The 17,257-nt window shown below is 43.0% G+C and overlaps 2 protein-coding genes across 5 annotated transcripts in view; one reads left to right on the forward strand and one right to left on the reverse strand.

Moving 5' to 3' along the window:
• COPS4 (COP9 signalosome subunit 4) overlaps positions 1–5,873 on the forward strand; it is a 20,092-nt gene extending 14,219 nt beyond the window's left edge. The window contains exon 11 of the transcript XR_012158448.1: positions 557–5,873. The gene's annotated coding sequence lies outside the window, so the exon portion shown is untranslated. The remainder of the gene's footprint in view (positions 1–556) is intronic.
• Positions 1–15,518, reverse strand: part of PLAC8 (placenta associated 8) — a 17,768-nt gene extending 2,250 nt beyond the window's left edge. The window contains exons 1-5 of one of the 4 annotated variants that reach the window (XM_073340535.1): positions 15,418–15,518; positions 12,167–12,472; positions 10,146–10,350; positions 2,726–2,870; positions 1,329–1,453 (exon numbers count right to left, since the gene is read on the reverse strand). In XM_073340535.1, coding sequence (XP_073196636.1) covers positions 1,329–1,453; positions 2,726–2,834 — 234 coding nt within the window. In that variant the 5' untranslated portion in view covers positions 2,835–2,870; positions 10,146–10,350; positions 12,167–12,472; positions 15,418–15,518. Of the gene's footprint in view, positions 1–1,328; positions 1,454–2,725; positions 2,871–6,007; positions 6,150–10,145; positions 10,351–12,166; positions 12,473–15,417 lie in introns of those variants that run through there. The other 3 variants (XM_073340536.1, XM_073340533.1, XM_073340534.1) reach the window with 3 other exon arrangements.
• Positions 15,519–17,257: the final 1,739 nt, after the last annotated feature.

Raw genomic sequence — 17,257 nt, forward strand, 5'->3', positions numbered from 1 at the left:
ATCCAGCAGGGAAAAATATGTTCTAGATAGAGAAACTTTTGCCGTCCTGCTCTGACATAGCTCCAAATTTTTAAAAGATCTTAGCTCCTATATTTAGGCTCCAAAGTGAAGCGGCCAGATTTTGAAGATACTGTTGAGCCCTTTAGAAAATCTGGACAATTCATTTAAGCGCCTAAATAGAAGCTGAGGTTTGTTTGTTTTTTTAATTAGCTTATAATATTTCTTCATAGCTCTCCTAAACCTCCTTGGCTTTGTGTTATTACTGCTCTATTGAATGTGTAATCATACGTGTAATTTCGTGACCAGTATCACCCTGAAGCATTTCAGTGACATGCCTTTCCATGTCTTTCCACCCACAGAACATGTACACGTTTGCAATTTTTTCCCCCCTGGGGACATTAGGCTGAATCTCGTTTTATAATTTCATGGCTATAGTTCTAACCTTCCTCAGTCCCTTCATATTATTCCTCTCTTGTGTTCGTAACACATCCCAATTCAGTGTGATCTATTCATTTAATTTTCATATGTTATCTAATCTTGTTTTTTCATTTCTTAGGCTTTTCTGTTATTTGTGCTTTGGCACAGAAGGAGTTAACTCCAGAAACTACAATATTGTAGCTTGAAAAAACACATACACAACCGCCTTGTTGATTGAACCACACATTTAGAATTCTGTCTACATTCTGCAACACCTTTTCAGCTCATCAAGAGAACCCTTGGTGAAGAGATTCATGCTGAAGGAGTAAGAGCCAAGATTTAGATCAGTAGTTTGGTCTAAATGGCGGTTGATTATCAGGTTAGTATTATGTACAATGTCTGCATTAGAAATTATCCAATATACATTTAATTTAGATGGATATTTAAATGTAACCAATGCCTCATCAGAGGGGGTTCTCTATCTCAGGTGCGTAGCAAATCTCTGCTTTAAAGGGGCATCAATTAATAACGGATAATTGCACTTCTACTTTTCATGAAATTATCTCAAAGTGCTTTACAACAGTACCAAAGGAATGATCTATTTTACAGATGGGGAGAACAAAGGAAGAAGAGCTAAGGGACTTGTGCAAGGTTACACAGTGAGTCGGTGGCAGTTGCAAGTAGAACCGAAGTCTTCAAATGACCAATCCTCCGCTAATTTCTAGACCACAGTGCCCTCAAATCATAAGGGAAGACTCCTAGCAGCCGTGTTCAGATGGGGAGGAATCACACTGGGTGGAAGCTGGCTAATGAAAATGTAGCCAACTGATCTGCTTAGATCAATGACATGTTGCTTTAAGGGCTGTTCTTTGAGCATGAGCAAAACAAAATATTATTAAATAGTAACTAACAGGGATTCCGTATCTTGTCCGGTAGAGAGTCCTCATGGCAACGCTTCCGCCACAACAGCAGCATTCATTCATGTCACTTGCTACTTGACATCCAAGACAATAGAAGCAGAATGCTCCACATAGGCCTGGATAAAGACAAACAAATGAGGCTCACTCAATGTTCTCCCCTTCATTCATGCAGACAGTTAACTTTCACCACCACTTTTAGGAGAGATGTAGAAATGGCTACAAAATCGGAAGGAGAAAGTTAGGGATGTGCCAATGGGCCAGAGCTAGTGCGAAGGAGGCCAAGATCTTTGAAAGACTTTTGAAGGAATAGTGATGTCATATGAATGGCAGCTTGCCCCCCATAATGACTTAAGGCCATTTCTTCACTGCCAAAAATAGTGTGTGTTTACAGTGGGATAACACACATGTTTCAGCTGTCTCAGTGGAGGCGAGGCATTATAGTTTTTACCATGGTGTAACTAAGCGAGGTGATCCGCAGGTGCGGGAGATAGGGTCGCACTTGCATAGCTACATTGCTAAAAGCTATATGAGCACTTTGCCTCCGCTGGGATTTCACAGCAAGATAGCTAACCCATGTCAGTTATCCGGCTGTAAACACACTCCTTTTTTGGTCTGTGACCACGTATTAGTGCAGATGCTTACGAGTTCACTGACCAGTACATGAACTTGGCAAAGTTGTTGCTAGTGCACTAGGCGCTAGATATTTACATAAATATATTCCAGCTACTATAGATACATCCCAATCGAGTACGAGATAACGAATAGGGATGTTTTGCCCAAGATATCAGGAACGAGGGGAAGTAACCAACAGAGGTCATGAAACACGTAGGCTGGAATGTAAGTTGTTTATCCCAGTTGTTTGTCCCAGTCTATAAATGGCAGGGGACGGCAGAAATTCCCACTGCTGACTAAGCTGCTCCTTGCCACGGGGCACTTGTGTTAATGTATCTGTAGCTGCTATGGGATGCTAGTATTGTGACCAGACGGCAATAAACCTGGCCGAGTGCCTTTGTCCCCAAACCAAGCCCGTGGTCTTTCTTTTTGAGTAACATCGTGGCCTGCTGAATTAGCAGGCTGCACTGCGAGTATGGCTCTCCCAGGACAGAAGCACTGAGCAACCTTACCCAGGCACTGACATTCCAGCCTTCTACACTTAGCAACACCTTGCTTTGTGTGTGAGTGGGTGATGTAGCCACCTAGTCACTGGCTCTCAGAGTGGATATGGGAAATCCAACTACAAGCCACTCCTATAAATAAATATAAAACAGACAAATTGGATTCTCCCAATTTAAAGTCAAACCCACCAAAAGACTGGAGATATAATATTAAGCCAAACATCAAGACACCTCAAACCCAAACAAAAATACAATATTTGACTATCCACTTACAGACTCCACAGTCACTGCAGCAATCCATCAACCCGGTCTGCCAGACATTACTTTGTGCAGTAGCCACAGAAAATTGGGGCTGTACAAAGATGACAGGTTGAGAATTCATTTTTAGTTTCACAAGATGAGTTCAGAAGTTTAATTTCTGAAAGGAAAACAATAAAAGGAACGGTTTGAAATAGTCTGTTAGGGACTAGCTGTGTCACAAATAGGGTGTCTAATGTCATTGTGGTGATGTAATTAGAGGAATGTTACCCACATCTCTTTGTGAAATGGCATGTTTCTCACTTCATTGGAAGCAATGCTATCCACTGGATAACTGGCCAAATTGTTGTCGACAGAGATAGACCACGAATTAACTTGGCCCAGTTTCTTCTGTCCAGATTATGACTAGGTGTACATTTTCATCCAAAAAGCCCATCTCTCCCTAACATCACATTGGGGCATACTTCATTCCTGATTCAAAGGAAAGGGTGCCACTAACTAATGGCCAACGTATCTTCCAGCAACACCTAACGGTTCCCTGGTCATCACCCATGTGAGTCCTGGCCTACTCTGGTCATCCGTTCCGTGTGATCCGAGACCATCACAACACAAATACTATGGAGGTTATTGCAGAAATGGAACTCTCGCTCTTCCTGCTGTTCGCAAAGAGGCAGATTAGCTCCAAGAACCAGGATTTTCCTGCTGCAGCCAACAAAATTCTGAGATGTCATTTACTCAGGCAAACTTCTTTTGAGTTCAGTGGTGGTCTGACTAAAATCAGGAATTACTCTGGCACCAACAAACAGCTTTCAGACATTTTGAAACAACAGTGTACATTAGTACATATTGAAAATATAGCTGTCAAAGGCACCCATCAACTTAAAAAAAAATCACTGAAGTCTGAAAATGTTTCAGCTACTATTGTTATATGTAACATCTAAGATGATTATCAGTGAAAGATTAAAGAAAACATTTTTCTGATTTCTCAATTTGTTTACTTTGTACATCTAACTGCAGCCAGTTTTACTGTTTCCCCTGTACAGTCACTCACTCACTTTCCCTTGTTATTTTCTGAATTTTTCACTCCGCAACAGGGGAGAGAAGCACATAAGAATGGACATATGGGGTCAGACCAAAGGTCTGTCTAGCCCAGTATTCTGTCCTCCAACAGTGGCCAATGCCAGGCGCCCCAGAAGGAATGAACAGAACAGGTAATCATCACGTGGTCCTTCTCCTGTTGCCCATTCCCAGCTTCTGGCAAACAGAGGCTAGGGACACCATTCCTGCCAATCCTGGCTAATAGCCATGAATTTATCTAGTTCTTTTTTTTAACTCTGTTAGTCTTGGCCTTCACAACATCCTCTGGCAAAGAATTCTACAGGTTGACTGTGCGTTGCGGTGAAGAAATGCTTCCTTTTGTTTGTTTTAAACCTGCTGCCTATTAATTTCATTTGGTGACCCCCAAGTTCTTGTGCTATGAGAAGGCGTAAGTAACACTTCCTTATTTACTTTCTCCACACCAGTCATGATTTTATAGACCTCCATCATATCCCCCCTTAGTCATCTCTTTTCCAAGCTGAAAAGTCCCAGTCTTATTAATCTCTCTTCATATGGAAGCTATTCCATACCCCTAATCATTTTTGTTGCCCTTTTCTGAACCTGTTCCAATTCCAATATATCTTTTTTGAGACAGGGTGATCACATCTGCTCACAGAATTCCAGTGTAGATGTACCCTGAGGATCCTGGTACTGATGTGATACAAATATATTAAATAACAACAGGATTGGGATGAAGGTACATTTATATTATTCTGTTTTCATTTTTTCCTTGTTCCACATGTGGCAGCACTCTTAGTTCTCCAAAGACAGGACTTTGCCCTTACTTGCACAACTGTAATTTGCTTGGCAACACCCCTTGCCCCTTGGTAACATGATTCCTGGTGTTTGAACCTACATCAGCATCTGGTGTCCTACGCACTAGGTGAAATTTCCTTCAGTAAAGGGCTATCTTATTTCCGTAATGTTTAATTAGAGAAGTATCTTAATTATACCACAATAAAAGATGTGATATGAGAACAGGGCGATAAATTGTGTTCAAGATCCATTTTCGGTAAGCAGCAGATATATGACTGTGAAACCCTCATTTAGCCAATCATCTTTTTATATGTTGTATGATTCACAGGTATTGGGGACATTGAAATGTCAACAGAAACTCATTACTGATTGCCTCACTAATCTGCAAGTGCTAACAGTTAAAAGCAAGCCTGTGTGTTTCTTGTTTCTAAAATAAATAGTTATCAAGCTGTAAAAATAAAACCTCACTTTCTTCCTGATAATTGAACAATAGGTCTTTGAAGAACAAAAGGCCTCCAGTCTGACTATGATTTTAATAACATTGCTTCCTTCTTGCAGATCAGAAACATGACAGACCACTTCCAGTGAAAACACTGTGGGCAAAATTCTGACCTATTGTTCACATATTAACTGGTGTTAACGTGACTGCATGGGTAGAAAATAATAAAAGTATCAAACACACACCATAAACATAAAATCAGGCCTTCATTATGCTGACTCTTACAAGATGCATATACTGCCCCATATACAGTTTCCATGTCACTTAAGCTACAGGTCCATTCACATGCCTTCTCCTCTCTTCACTAAGAGGTATTGCAAAGTTGACACTCTGCCATTACTCGTACTTTACACATCTCGGTGACCGAACAAGATTGCGGGTGAAGAGATCATTGCATCTTTCAAGAGGGCAGAAAATAGGTGAAGGAGGATAGAGCATGCTGAAAACAGCAAGCGACATATGGCTTCTCTTAAAACATGGATAATAATATCAAAGCACATAGGATAGAAAGAACCTTGAATCTTTCTGAAAAATGTTTCACAACCCCAATACCATTAGTAAGATGTATTTTGTCTCCACTGGTCATTTTGAAATATAGGTAGTCAAATTTAAACTGTAGCAAAGTTCATTTTTCCGTAAAATCAGCCTCCAACTGTCTGAGAAATATCGACTTTGATGCATTCATACAGTCTGAACGGTGGCAGGCAAAAAAACAAACAAAAATTACTTTCTGCTACCCACCCTGGGTGCATAATTTTGCCAAATACCTGTTATTAGGATTTACAGCATATTTCATTTTGCCTTAATTGGTTTGTTGAGCAGAAAACAAAACATTCTCATTTTTTACTAACTTCCCTTCCCAGAAATAGCCATCTAAGTAGCTGATAGCTCTTGAAAGTTTTAATATACTGAGCTTTGCCAAACTCAAAGAAATATGCACATACCAGTTGCAGAGCAGTCTTGAAGAGAGAAAGCGTTCCCTTTTCCTGGTTGAACTTCAGCCAAGTCACTTGTATATATTCCATGCGCTACACAAATTGGCAATCTAAACTGATCATGCGGCTTTCCAAGACTGCCGTCATTGGTTACTTGTAATCAAGCAATTTGAGTACAGGATATCTTTTACCATATTTTTAAAGAACTGTCAGCTGTTTTTCCATCATAAAATGATGTACATCAAATACGAAATAAATCTGTTATGCAACACCAAGGATGAAATTTTAATCTTAAAAAATTAAAAGGCATAGTTGAAGTGGAAGAGGGGCCGATGTAAGAGGAAATTTGTTGAAAATGGGGGAGGTCTGTGGCTCAGGAGTACTTTAGGTATACGGGTGGTGGGCCACTGTTTTCCGCAGTTTGTCAGGTCTGTCATCTATTGCCTTGTATTATTGACCACCGTAAAGTATCTATGGTTACAGCGTGTGTAAAAGTGTTATACAAGGAGAGGAAAATTAATTCTTCAGGGCCCCATCCATGTGATGGTAAAAGAAACAAACAAACAATGTGGTTGTTGCTTTGCAGGTACCGCTACAGAACATCACCAAGTATGTAATCCTCCTAATGCTTCTGTTAATGTTAGTTACTTACTCTTTCTGAGGCCCTCCTGAAAAATTATTAGAAAGTTAGGCAAACCAATGGGGGGAAATAATGCTTCATAAAACTGTGGAGGGTTTGTTTGACAAACTCTCGGCCATGCGAAAGCATGAGAGCTCACAAAGAATGGACACAAAGCTGTTTCACTAAAATTAAGATTTATCAGTTGTCAAAGTTTTCACTAAAATTCAGGCCAGCTCTCTTATTTCTATGCCCTTTTTTTTCACGTTAAACGTTGAAAAGTTTATGACAGTTTATTTTTTAAAACCTTGTTTGATGTTGTCATAAATATAAAGGGAAGGGTAAATCCCTTTGAAATCCCTCCTGGCCAGGGGAAAGCTCCTCTCACCTGTAAAGGGTTAAGAAGCTAAAGGTAACCTCGCTGACACCTGACCAAAATGACCAATGAGGAGATAAGATACTTTCAAAAGCTGGGAGGAGGGAGAGAAACAAAGGGTCTGTGTGGCTGTCTATATGCTGTGGTTTTTCTGCCGGGGATAGACCAGGAATGGAGTCTTAGAACTTTTAGTAAGTAATCTAGCTAGGTATGTGTTAGATTATGATTTCTTTAAATGGCTGAGAAAAGAATTGTGCTGATTAGAATAACTATTTCTGTCTGTGTATCTTTTTTGTAACTTAAGGTTTTGCCTAGAGGGGTTCTCTATGTTTTGAATCTAATTACCCTGTAAGATATCTACCATCCTGATTTTACAGGGGGGATTTCTTTATTTCTATTTACTTCTATTTTTATTAAAAGTCTTCTTGTAAGAAAACTGAATGCTTTTTCATTGTTCTCAGATCCAAGGGTTTGGGTCTGTGGTCACCTATGCAAATTGGTGAGGCTTTTTATCCAACATTTCCCAGGAAAGGGGGGGTGCAAGTGTTGGGAGGATTGTTCATTGTTCTTAAGATCCAAGGGTCTGGGTCTGTAGTCACCTAGGCAAATTGGTGAGGCTTTTTACCAAACCTTGTCCAGGAAGTGGGGTGCAAGGTTTTGGGAAGTATTCTGGGGGGAAAGATGCGTCCAAACAGCTCTTCCCCAGTAACCAGTATTAGTTTGGTGGTGGTAGCGGCCAATCCAAGGACGACGGGTGGAATATTTTGTACCTTGGGGAAGTTTTGACCTAAGCTGGTAAAGATAAGCTTAGGAGGTTTTTCATGCAGGTCCCCACATCTGTACCTTAGAGTTCAGAGTGGGGGAGGAACCTTGACAGATGTCCTTTCTTATGTCACTGGATCTTTGATTAAAAGCGGTCTGTTCATCAGTAGGATGTGGAGAAGATGGCAGTTTTAGAAAAACAACTCAGGAAAAGAGGGGAGGGGTATATGGAGTGGATGTAAGAGTTCATCCCTCTTCAGATAACAGTGCTGGGCCCAACAGCTTCGCTCTCTACATGAAGCTACAAAGCTATGGCTTCTCTGTTAAATTTTTTTTTTTTTTGTAAAATGTCTCTGTAAATGAGGGGTTTTATATTGCACTCTCGTATCTGAAACTTTCTTTAAAATCTTCAGATGATGAGCCTACTACACAGTTTTGGCCTATCTTTGTAAATTGCATTTAGAGAAGTTTTTCTTGATTCGTGTTTTTTGCATGCTGGGCGATTTATTTAGACAAAGCTCTAAAAATACGCTAACCTTTTTTCTTTTCTTTTTTTTTTTAAAGTTGGGATAACAATAGCTCTTTGAAACATTGTCCAGCAATTTTTATTCAGAAGACCTCTTTGGTTAAGACAATATTAAAAAATTTTTGGGGGTGGGGGGGTGTTAGATGTTACAGTTTTAAAGGCACTATACACTGTAAAGTTTTATATAAACTGCAGAAAAATTAATTCTCTGGGACCTCTTCAATTGGATGATAAATAAAATGGAAAAAATAATTATTTTGCAGACCACTCTATAAACTATTGCTACAAATGTAAGGATGTTGATGCATTTTGATTCTCACATGACATTTTTAGCCATTGAAAAAAATGTCTGGGCTTGCAGTTTTGGACTGGAGTAGCTATACAATGCTGACATTGGCTTGCACCTTACCATTCTTGTAGGTTTCGTGTTTAATTACTGCTGTTCTTTTAGGGGCCAACTTATGCCTTAGGTTACTACGAAACAACAGTTGTTGCTTTTGACGTACTTCTCTAAAATACCACTAAGCATATAAAGAGAAGCATTTTTGTTCTATTACAAGGTTTTTCATCTTAGTCAGAAATGACCCATCTCACCATTTGGCTCTGGTACGTATGCTAAATCCTCCTGATGCCTTTGTAGGTGTTACTTACTTATAATTTCTGACACCTCACCCCTCTGAGAAACTGAGTAGACAGTTGGAAAAACAAAGGGGCATCAGAGGAATATGTTGCCTCAGGTTTGGGAGAGTTGTCTGTTTACCCATGCTAAACAGACAACTACCAAAGATTCCTCTCAAATCCAGACCAAATCTCTAATCTGCATTGTCTTGTTTTTTCATGTTTCAGAGTAGCAGCTGTGTTAATCTGTATTCGCAAAAATGAATCCGATGAAGTGAGCTGTAGCTCACGAAAACTTATGCTCAAATAAATTGGTTCGTCTCTAAGGTGCCACAAGTACTCCTTTTCTTTTTGTTTTTTCATGTTTCCTTTAAAAGTTACTCTGGGTTACTCTGTGTGGATTTGTGTGTGTAAATGTGTTGGATTATTTTTAATTTCTTTTTTCTATTCATTCAATGGGCAAAAAATAGTTGTTAATGCAAAATATTTACCACTAAAGCACATTAGATATATTGAGTCTTAAGAACATTTTTTTTGTATCTACTGCCTCCCAAATACTAAAAATACAGGTTCCCTTACTACTTCATTGCTGTTTTAATTTTATTTGTTAAAGCCAAGTTTAATCATTTTAATAAATTACATTCCATCTATACCTTAAATGCTGAAACCTTACAGTTTTACTTGAACAAAAAGGACATTGTTTGTTGAAACAGATGTAAAATGTTAAAGATTCTTTTATATAGAATGTTTTAAACTAGGCTTGCATTTTGTCTCCTGCTTGTGTGTATTATCCATTACCCCATTAGATTTCCTTTAGGTTAGGCTGTGTGTGCACGCATTTGTGTTTTACATAATTTAATACTGAAAAACAGATATGAATGTGTTTGTGTGGGTGATTTATCTACAAAATAATATAAAACTAGTCTGAATGTATGTTCTGGATGGTTTGTCTTTTAAACAGTATACAATTTGGTTTGAATGTATGCTTAATTGTTCTGGGAAGGAGGAGAAGGAAGGGGATGGATACATATGTACGTAATATGTAATACGTGTGTGACTGTGTGTGTATATGAGAGAGCTCTTGCAAGTCTTGCATGCACAGCCTTGCTATGTGTCCTTTAGAACAGAATTAATACCTTTTTCTGTATTTTATACAAATTATTTATCTGTGTTACCTAGTGTCATAACTGACATAGCTACCCTGAAGAGTTCAGGAAACAAACCAACAAAAACAACAGTTACTTACCTCTCCAGTAACTGCTGTTCTTCAGGATGTATTGTGGACACATATATTCCACTGCAGGTGTCTATGCGCCCAGTGCACTTGAGTAGGAGAATTTTGACAGGGCGGGGCATGCACCTGCCATGTCTTTGTCCTTGTAGCTGAGGGCATAAAGGGCAGGGCTGCTCCGACTCCCTCTCATTTCCTTTGCACCAGGAAGATGACGACACTTCCAAAGTAGAGAAGAAAGCGAGGTCATAGGAATGTTTATGTACACAACATCTCAAAATACAACAGTTACTGTAAAGGCAATTAACCATTTTTTCTCCTACTAGTGATTGTGCAAATATACATTTTACTGTAGGCGGCTCACTAGTGGATTTCTTGCAGGAAGTGGGAACAGGGAATGAAGTACAGACTTGCTGAAGTCCACATTGGCTGGTTGTAGTGGTCCCTCACTCTCGAGTAGGGAGGGAAGCCACTCTGCCTCACTACTGGCAGACTGCAAATAACAGTCTTTTAGGGGAGAGCTCCAGCCCCCTGGATGGGGTGAAGCATGACAGTCTTTAGACCACAGCCACCAGGCTGGGGCAGACAGTAATTAACAGCCTATAACTAGCAGTCTATCAGGGAGCTCTGTCCCTCTGGGCAGGGCAGAGCCACAAACAGTCTTTAGCCAACAGCCACCTGGCTGGGGCAGACAGCTACAAACAGTCTGTAGATGGGCTCTGGCTCCCTCTGGATGAGGCAGAGGCACAAACAGTTAGGGCTCTTGCAGGGGTGAGCACCGAAGCAGTCTAGGGGCTCAGGCAGGGAGTAAGCACCAATACAGATTTCCTGGCCTATGGTGGGGAGGTTGCTACCCCAGGGGTGAGATGGCAGGGGATAGGGGGATGCAGGCCCGCCTGACTCCACCATGTCCCAGCCAAGGCCCTAACAGTGGCAAAGTGATCTGTCACTGGGTCAGCAGGGAATCCATCTGCAACATGCTGACTCACACTCTGGTAGCAGAACCTAGGGTTACCATATTTGAACATTCAAAAAAGAGGACACTCCACCGGGGTGGGGGGGGGGATTTGCTCGTGCCCCCTGGCCCTGACCCCGCCCGAACTCCATCCCTTCCCCGCCCCCATTCCAACCCCTTCCCCAAATCCCCACCCCGGCCCCGCCTCCTCCCCTGAGCGCGCCGCATTCCCCCTCCTTCCCCCCCTTAGGGAAAGAAGAGGTTAAAAATATTTAGACAAGTTAGATGTACTCAAATGGGCAGGGCCTGATGAAAGTCATCCTAGGGTACTTAAAGAACTAGCTGAAGCAATCTCAGAAGTGCTACCAATCATCCTTGAGAACTCATGGAGGATGGGTGAGGTCCCAGAGGACTGAAGAAGGGAGACTACGTATCTATCTTCAAAAAGGGGAACAAAGAAGAGCTGGGGAATTATAGACCAGTCAGTCTAACTTTGATACCTGGAAAGATACTGAACTAATTATTAAACAATCACTTTGTAAGCACCCAGAGGATAACAGGGTTATAAGGACTAGCCAGCACAGATTTGTCAAGAACAAATCATGCCAGACCAACCTAATTTCCTTCTTTGACTGTGTTTCTGGCCTAGTGGATGGGGGGAGCTATAGATGGGATATATCTTGATTTTAGCTAAGCTTTTGACACAGCTCCACATAATATTCCCACAAGCAAATGAGGAAAAAGCAGTCTAGATGAAATTACTATAAGGTGGGTGCACAACTGGGTGAAAGACTACACTCAAAGTTATCAATGGTTCGCTGTGAGACTTGAAGAGCATATCTAGTAGGGCAGTGGCGCGAAGCCTTTCCAGACTACTGTACCCCTTTTAGGAGTCTGATTTGTCTTGTGTAGCCCCAAGTTTCACCTTACTTAAAAAACTACTTGCTTACAAAATCAGACATAAAAATACAGAAGAGTCACAACACACTATTACTGAAAAATTGGGTACGTTCTCATTTTTACCATATAATCATATAATAAAATAAATCAATTGGAATATAAATATAAATATTATACTTACATTTCAGTGTATAGTATATAGAGCAGTATAAACAAGTCACTGTCTGATGACTCGTACTTTTTTTGTAGCCTGTTGTAAAACTAGGTAAATATCTGGATGTGTTGATGTATCTCCTGGAAGACCTCTACTTACCCCTGGGGGCATGCATACTCCTGGCTGAGAGCCACTGTAGTAGGGTCCTGGGTCCAGTACTATTCAATGATCAAGACAATGGAATGGAGCACACATTTATAAATTTGCAGATGGCACCAAGCTGGGAGGAGAGGATTATAATTGAAAATGACTGTGACAAACTGGAGAATTGGTCTGAAATCAACAAGATGAAATTTCATAAAGATAAGTGCAAAGTACTTCACTTAGGAAGGAAAAAACAAATGCACAACTACAAAATGGAGAATAACTGGCCAGGTGGTAGTACTGCTGAAAACGATCTAGGGGTCTGTGGCGGGATGGTCACCCCATCATGCCTCAGAGGGCTTGAAACAGCCCTAAGAGAGGGCTATAGCCAGAGGAAAGCTAGGCTGATTGGGGGAAGTAGCCACTGGTGGGGCCATGCCCCAGTCAGGCCACAGCTGGCCCTTTTAGAGGGCTGTTAGCCAGGAGCTGAGACAGACACTCTCTCTAGCTACCTGGAGAGAGGAGAACCTGGCTGCCTGGGAAGCTGAGGAGGGTACCTAGGGCAGAGCAGTGCTGGGGAAGGGCAGAGGGAGCTGGGGAGCTCCAGCCTAGCAGAGCCCCAGGCTGCAGGCCAAGGTAAAGGCCCCGAAAGGGTACTAAGACTGCAGAGGAGCAGCCCAGACCTAGACAGAGGCAGCTGGTCTGACCCCGCCCTTGCCAGTGATGACTGGTACAGACTGCAGTCTGCCCCAGGGAGCGGGGGCTAGATGATGACTGACAGTAGCCACTGAGGCAAGGGAGGTGTTGCCGGCACCCAGGGCCGAGAGGCTAAACAATAGCTGGAGTTGGTTCGCTACCTGGTGTGCTACACCCAATAATCACAACGGGGTGGAGAAGCAGAAAAGTTTATTTGCAGCTGCAAAAAGGTACAGGGAGAATAAAATCTCAAATCCTGCACACAGAGCAGGAAGTTACACAGGCTTTTATACATCCTTTTTCCCAGCATACTTATCCAATAGCAAGCTGCCCTAAGTATCCATATAGCCAGCCAATCCAGTTCCAAGCTAGTTCCCTTGTTCTCTGTATCATTTCTTAAACCATACATAAAGCTGCTTTATTCATCATTGTTCTTCCATATCTGCCCTGTTTGGCCTTGCTTAGTTTCAGGCAGCCTGACTCTGCAGCATATTGTTGCAGATCCTCAGCATAACTGCTGCGAGTGCCTCCAGGCGGGGGGCCAAGGACACTTGGGCCTAGTACGCAGAGCTGCTGCGAGTGCCTCCAGGCGGGAGCGGGGGCCAAGGACACTTGGGCCTAGTGCGAGGGGGCTTCATCGACGCTCGTGGTCTTCCATCCCCTCGAGTTACCTAGTGGCCATGCCCCAGTGTCCCTAACAGAGGGATAGGGGGTTGGGGGTTCCCCGGGGAGGGGAGACCCTGATTCGGGGTTACAGGTAGAACCCTGATCTAGAATGGCACCGGGGTCCAGGAGGGACACGGGGGGCCAGTGGCAGGTGAGACACCTGCCTGAAGAGGGCGCTCCAGACTGGAAAGAGCTAATTCCCTGGATGACCGACAGGAGGCGCCACACCGGTGAGTCGTTGCCCTGTCACAGGGTCATAGTGGATCACAAATAAAATACTGTATTTGCGAGAGCTTCAAAATGAACCCAGGACAAAGGTCCATTCCTGCCTATGACTTCTAGATTATGTGGCTTCATGAATGTACGTGAGCCCACATGGCTGCCTTTATCTCAGGTGCTTGCAGGTCTGGTTCCACTCTGTAACATCCAAGCAGGCACTCTCTGGACATGCTGATTTGTGAACCTCAGTGAGTGCTTTCTTCCCTGGATTGGTGGGTGGACCCAGACAATGTCTGTGCCTGAGTTCTCTTCTGCAATCCAGAATCAACAACAATGACTCTTATCACAGATGCCACCACCATGAGTGCTCTTTGAAGACCGAAATACTGAACTTCATATTTCAGAAATGGGGTACACCTATCATACATCTTTTTGGTCGAAGGGTCTTCTCTACACCTTTACTCCAATTCTCTTGATCCCAAGGTTGATCAGAAAGCTAAAACAGGACCAGGCAACATTAATACTGATAGTCTCAGCTTGGCCAAGATTCTGTTGGTATACAGATCTCCAAGACCTCTTGATACAACCTCCAATAACCAGGCCATTGATCAAGGGATTATTGTCCCAGAATCAGGGACACATTCTACATCCCAATCTGTAGAATCTTCATAGAATTATTGACATATAGGGCTGGAAGGGACCTCAAGAAGCCATCAAGTCCAGCTTTCTACACTGAGGCAGGACAAAGTAGACATAGACAATCCCTGAGAGGTTTTTGTCCAACCTGTTCTTAAAAACCTCCAGTGATGAGGATTCCACAGCCTCCTTTGGAAGCCTGTTCCAGAGCTTCAGTACCTTTATAGTTGGAAAGTTTTTCCTAATATCTTACCTAAATCTTCCTTGCTGAATATTAAACCCATTATTTGTTGTCCTACCTTCAGTGGACATAGTGAACAACTGATTACAGCCCTCTTTATAACTGCTCTTAACATATGTGAAGATTGTCCCCCCTCAGTCTTCTTTTCTCAAGATAAAACATGCCGATTTTTTTAACTTTCTGCAGCCTTGCGTGTAGTTATGGGTCACTTTAACTAATTACCCACCTCAAGGCGAGGATCTTCATGACAGTAACTCCTCACTTAAAGTCATCCCAACTAACGTTGTTTTGTTGTTATGTTGCTGATCAATTAGGGAACATGCTTGTTTAAAGTTGTGCAATGCTCCCTTATAACACTGTTTGGCAGCTGCCTGCTTTGTCCACTCCTTGCCGGAAGAGCAGCCCATTGCAGCTAGCTGGTGGGGGCTTGGAACCTGGAACCAGGGTGGACCAACAGCCCCCCATCAGCTCCCCTCTCCCCTAAATTCCCTGTGCAGCAGCTGCCCAGCAGGCTATCAACTGCCAGTTCTGCTGTCCCTCCCCCCACTGCTATGTGCTGTCCCTCCTACCCTCGGCCTTGGAGCTGTTCCCGGGAGCCTCCTGCTTGCTGTGTGTGGGGGAGAGTGGGGCTAATGTCAGGGTGTCCCCCTCCCCCCTGATCCTGCACCCCACTTACCCCATCTCCATGGTGCGGGGGACACACGACAGGGCTCAGGACGGAGGGAGCTTCCTGGCAGCAGCAGCAGCTGCTGTCTCAACTTGCTGATCTACTTAAAAAGGCAAATTACTTAGAGTGGAGCCAGTGTACTTAAAGGGGCAATGCACATCTCTCTCTCTCTCACCCAGTGTGTGTCTCTGTTTCTGTCTGCCATGCTGTCTCCCCTCCCTCCATTTGTGCTGCCTTGTGGAGTGTGAGGCTACATTAACAATAATGTGTTAACCCTTGAGGGCTCAGCCGAGTGCTAGTTCATCATGCTTCCGTCGACGTGCACGGGCTGAAATTGTGGAAAAGCAGCATCACTTGCCCCATAACCTCAGCCACGCTGAACACCAGGCCATCCACAGCCTCAGAAACAACTCTGACACCATAATCAAAAAGGCTGACAAAGGGGATGCAGTCATCATCCTGAATAAGTTGGAATATGAACAAGAGGCTGCTAGGCAGCTCTCTAACTTCACATTCTACAAGCCATTACCCTCTGATCCCACTGAAGGTTACCAACAGAAACTACACCATCTGTTCAAGAAACTCCCTGAAAAAGCACAGGAACAGATCTGTGCAGACACATGCCTAGAACCCTCACCAGGGGTATTCTATCTGCTACCCAAGATCCATAAACCTGGAAATCCTGGACGCCCCATCATCTCAGGCATTGGCACCCTGACAGCAGGATTGTCTGGCTATGTAGACTCCCTCTTCAGGCCCGACACTCCCAGCAATCCCAGCTATCTTCGAAACACCACTGACTTCCTGAGGAAACTACAATCCATTGGTGATCTTCCAGAAAATACCCTCCTGGCCACTATGGACGTAGAAGCCCTCTACACCAACATTCCACACAAAGATGGACTACAAGCCATCAGGAACAGTATTCCCGATACTGTCACAGTAAACCTGGTGGCTGAACTTTGTGACTTTGTCCTCACCCATAACTATTTCACATTCGGGGGCAATGTATACCTTCAAGTCAGCGGCACTTCTATGGGTACCCACATGGTCCCACAGTATGCCAACATTTTTATGGCTGACTTAGAACAACGCTTCCTTAGCTCTCGTCTCCTAACGCCCCAACTCTACTTGCGCTACATTGGTGACATCTTCATCATCTGGAAAAGAAGCCCTTGAGGAATTCCACCATGATTTCAACAATTTCCATCCCACCATCAACCTCAGCCTAGACCAATCCACACAAGCGGTCTATTTCCTGGATACTACTGTGCCTGGAAACCTACCGACTGCTATACTTACCTACATGCCTCCAGAAAGAAAAGGAGTACTTGTGGCACCTTAGAGACTAACAAACTTACCTACATGCCTCCAGCTTCCATCCAGGACACACCACAAGATCAATTGTCTACAGCCAAGCTCTAAGATACAACTGCATTTGCTCCAATCCCTCAGACAGAGACAAACACCTACAAGATCTTTGTTAAGCATTCTTAAAACTACAATACCCACCTGCGGAAGTGAAAGAACAGATTGACAGAGCCAGAAGAGTACCCAGAAGCCACCTACTACAGGACAGGCCCAACAAAGAAAATAACAGAACGCCACTAGCTGTCACCTTCAGCCCCCAACTAAAACCTCTCCAGCTCATCATCAAAGATTTACAACCTATCCTGAAAAATGATCCCTCACTCTCACAGATCTTGGGAGACAGGCCAGTCCTCGCTTACAGACAGCCCCCCAACCTGAAGCGAATACTCACCAGCAACCACACAACAAAAACACTAACCCAGGAACCTATCCTTGTAACAAAGCCCAATGCCAACTCTGTCCACATATTTATTCAAGT

Source organism: Lepidochelys kempii, chromosome 4, assembly GCF_965140265.1.
Source record: "Lepidochelys kempii isolate rLepKem1 chromosome 4, rLepKem1.hap2, whole genome shotgun sequence".
NCBI lineage: Eukaryota > Metazoa > Chordata > Testudines > Cheloniidae > Lepidochelys > Lepidochelys kempii.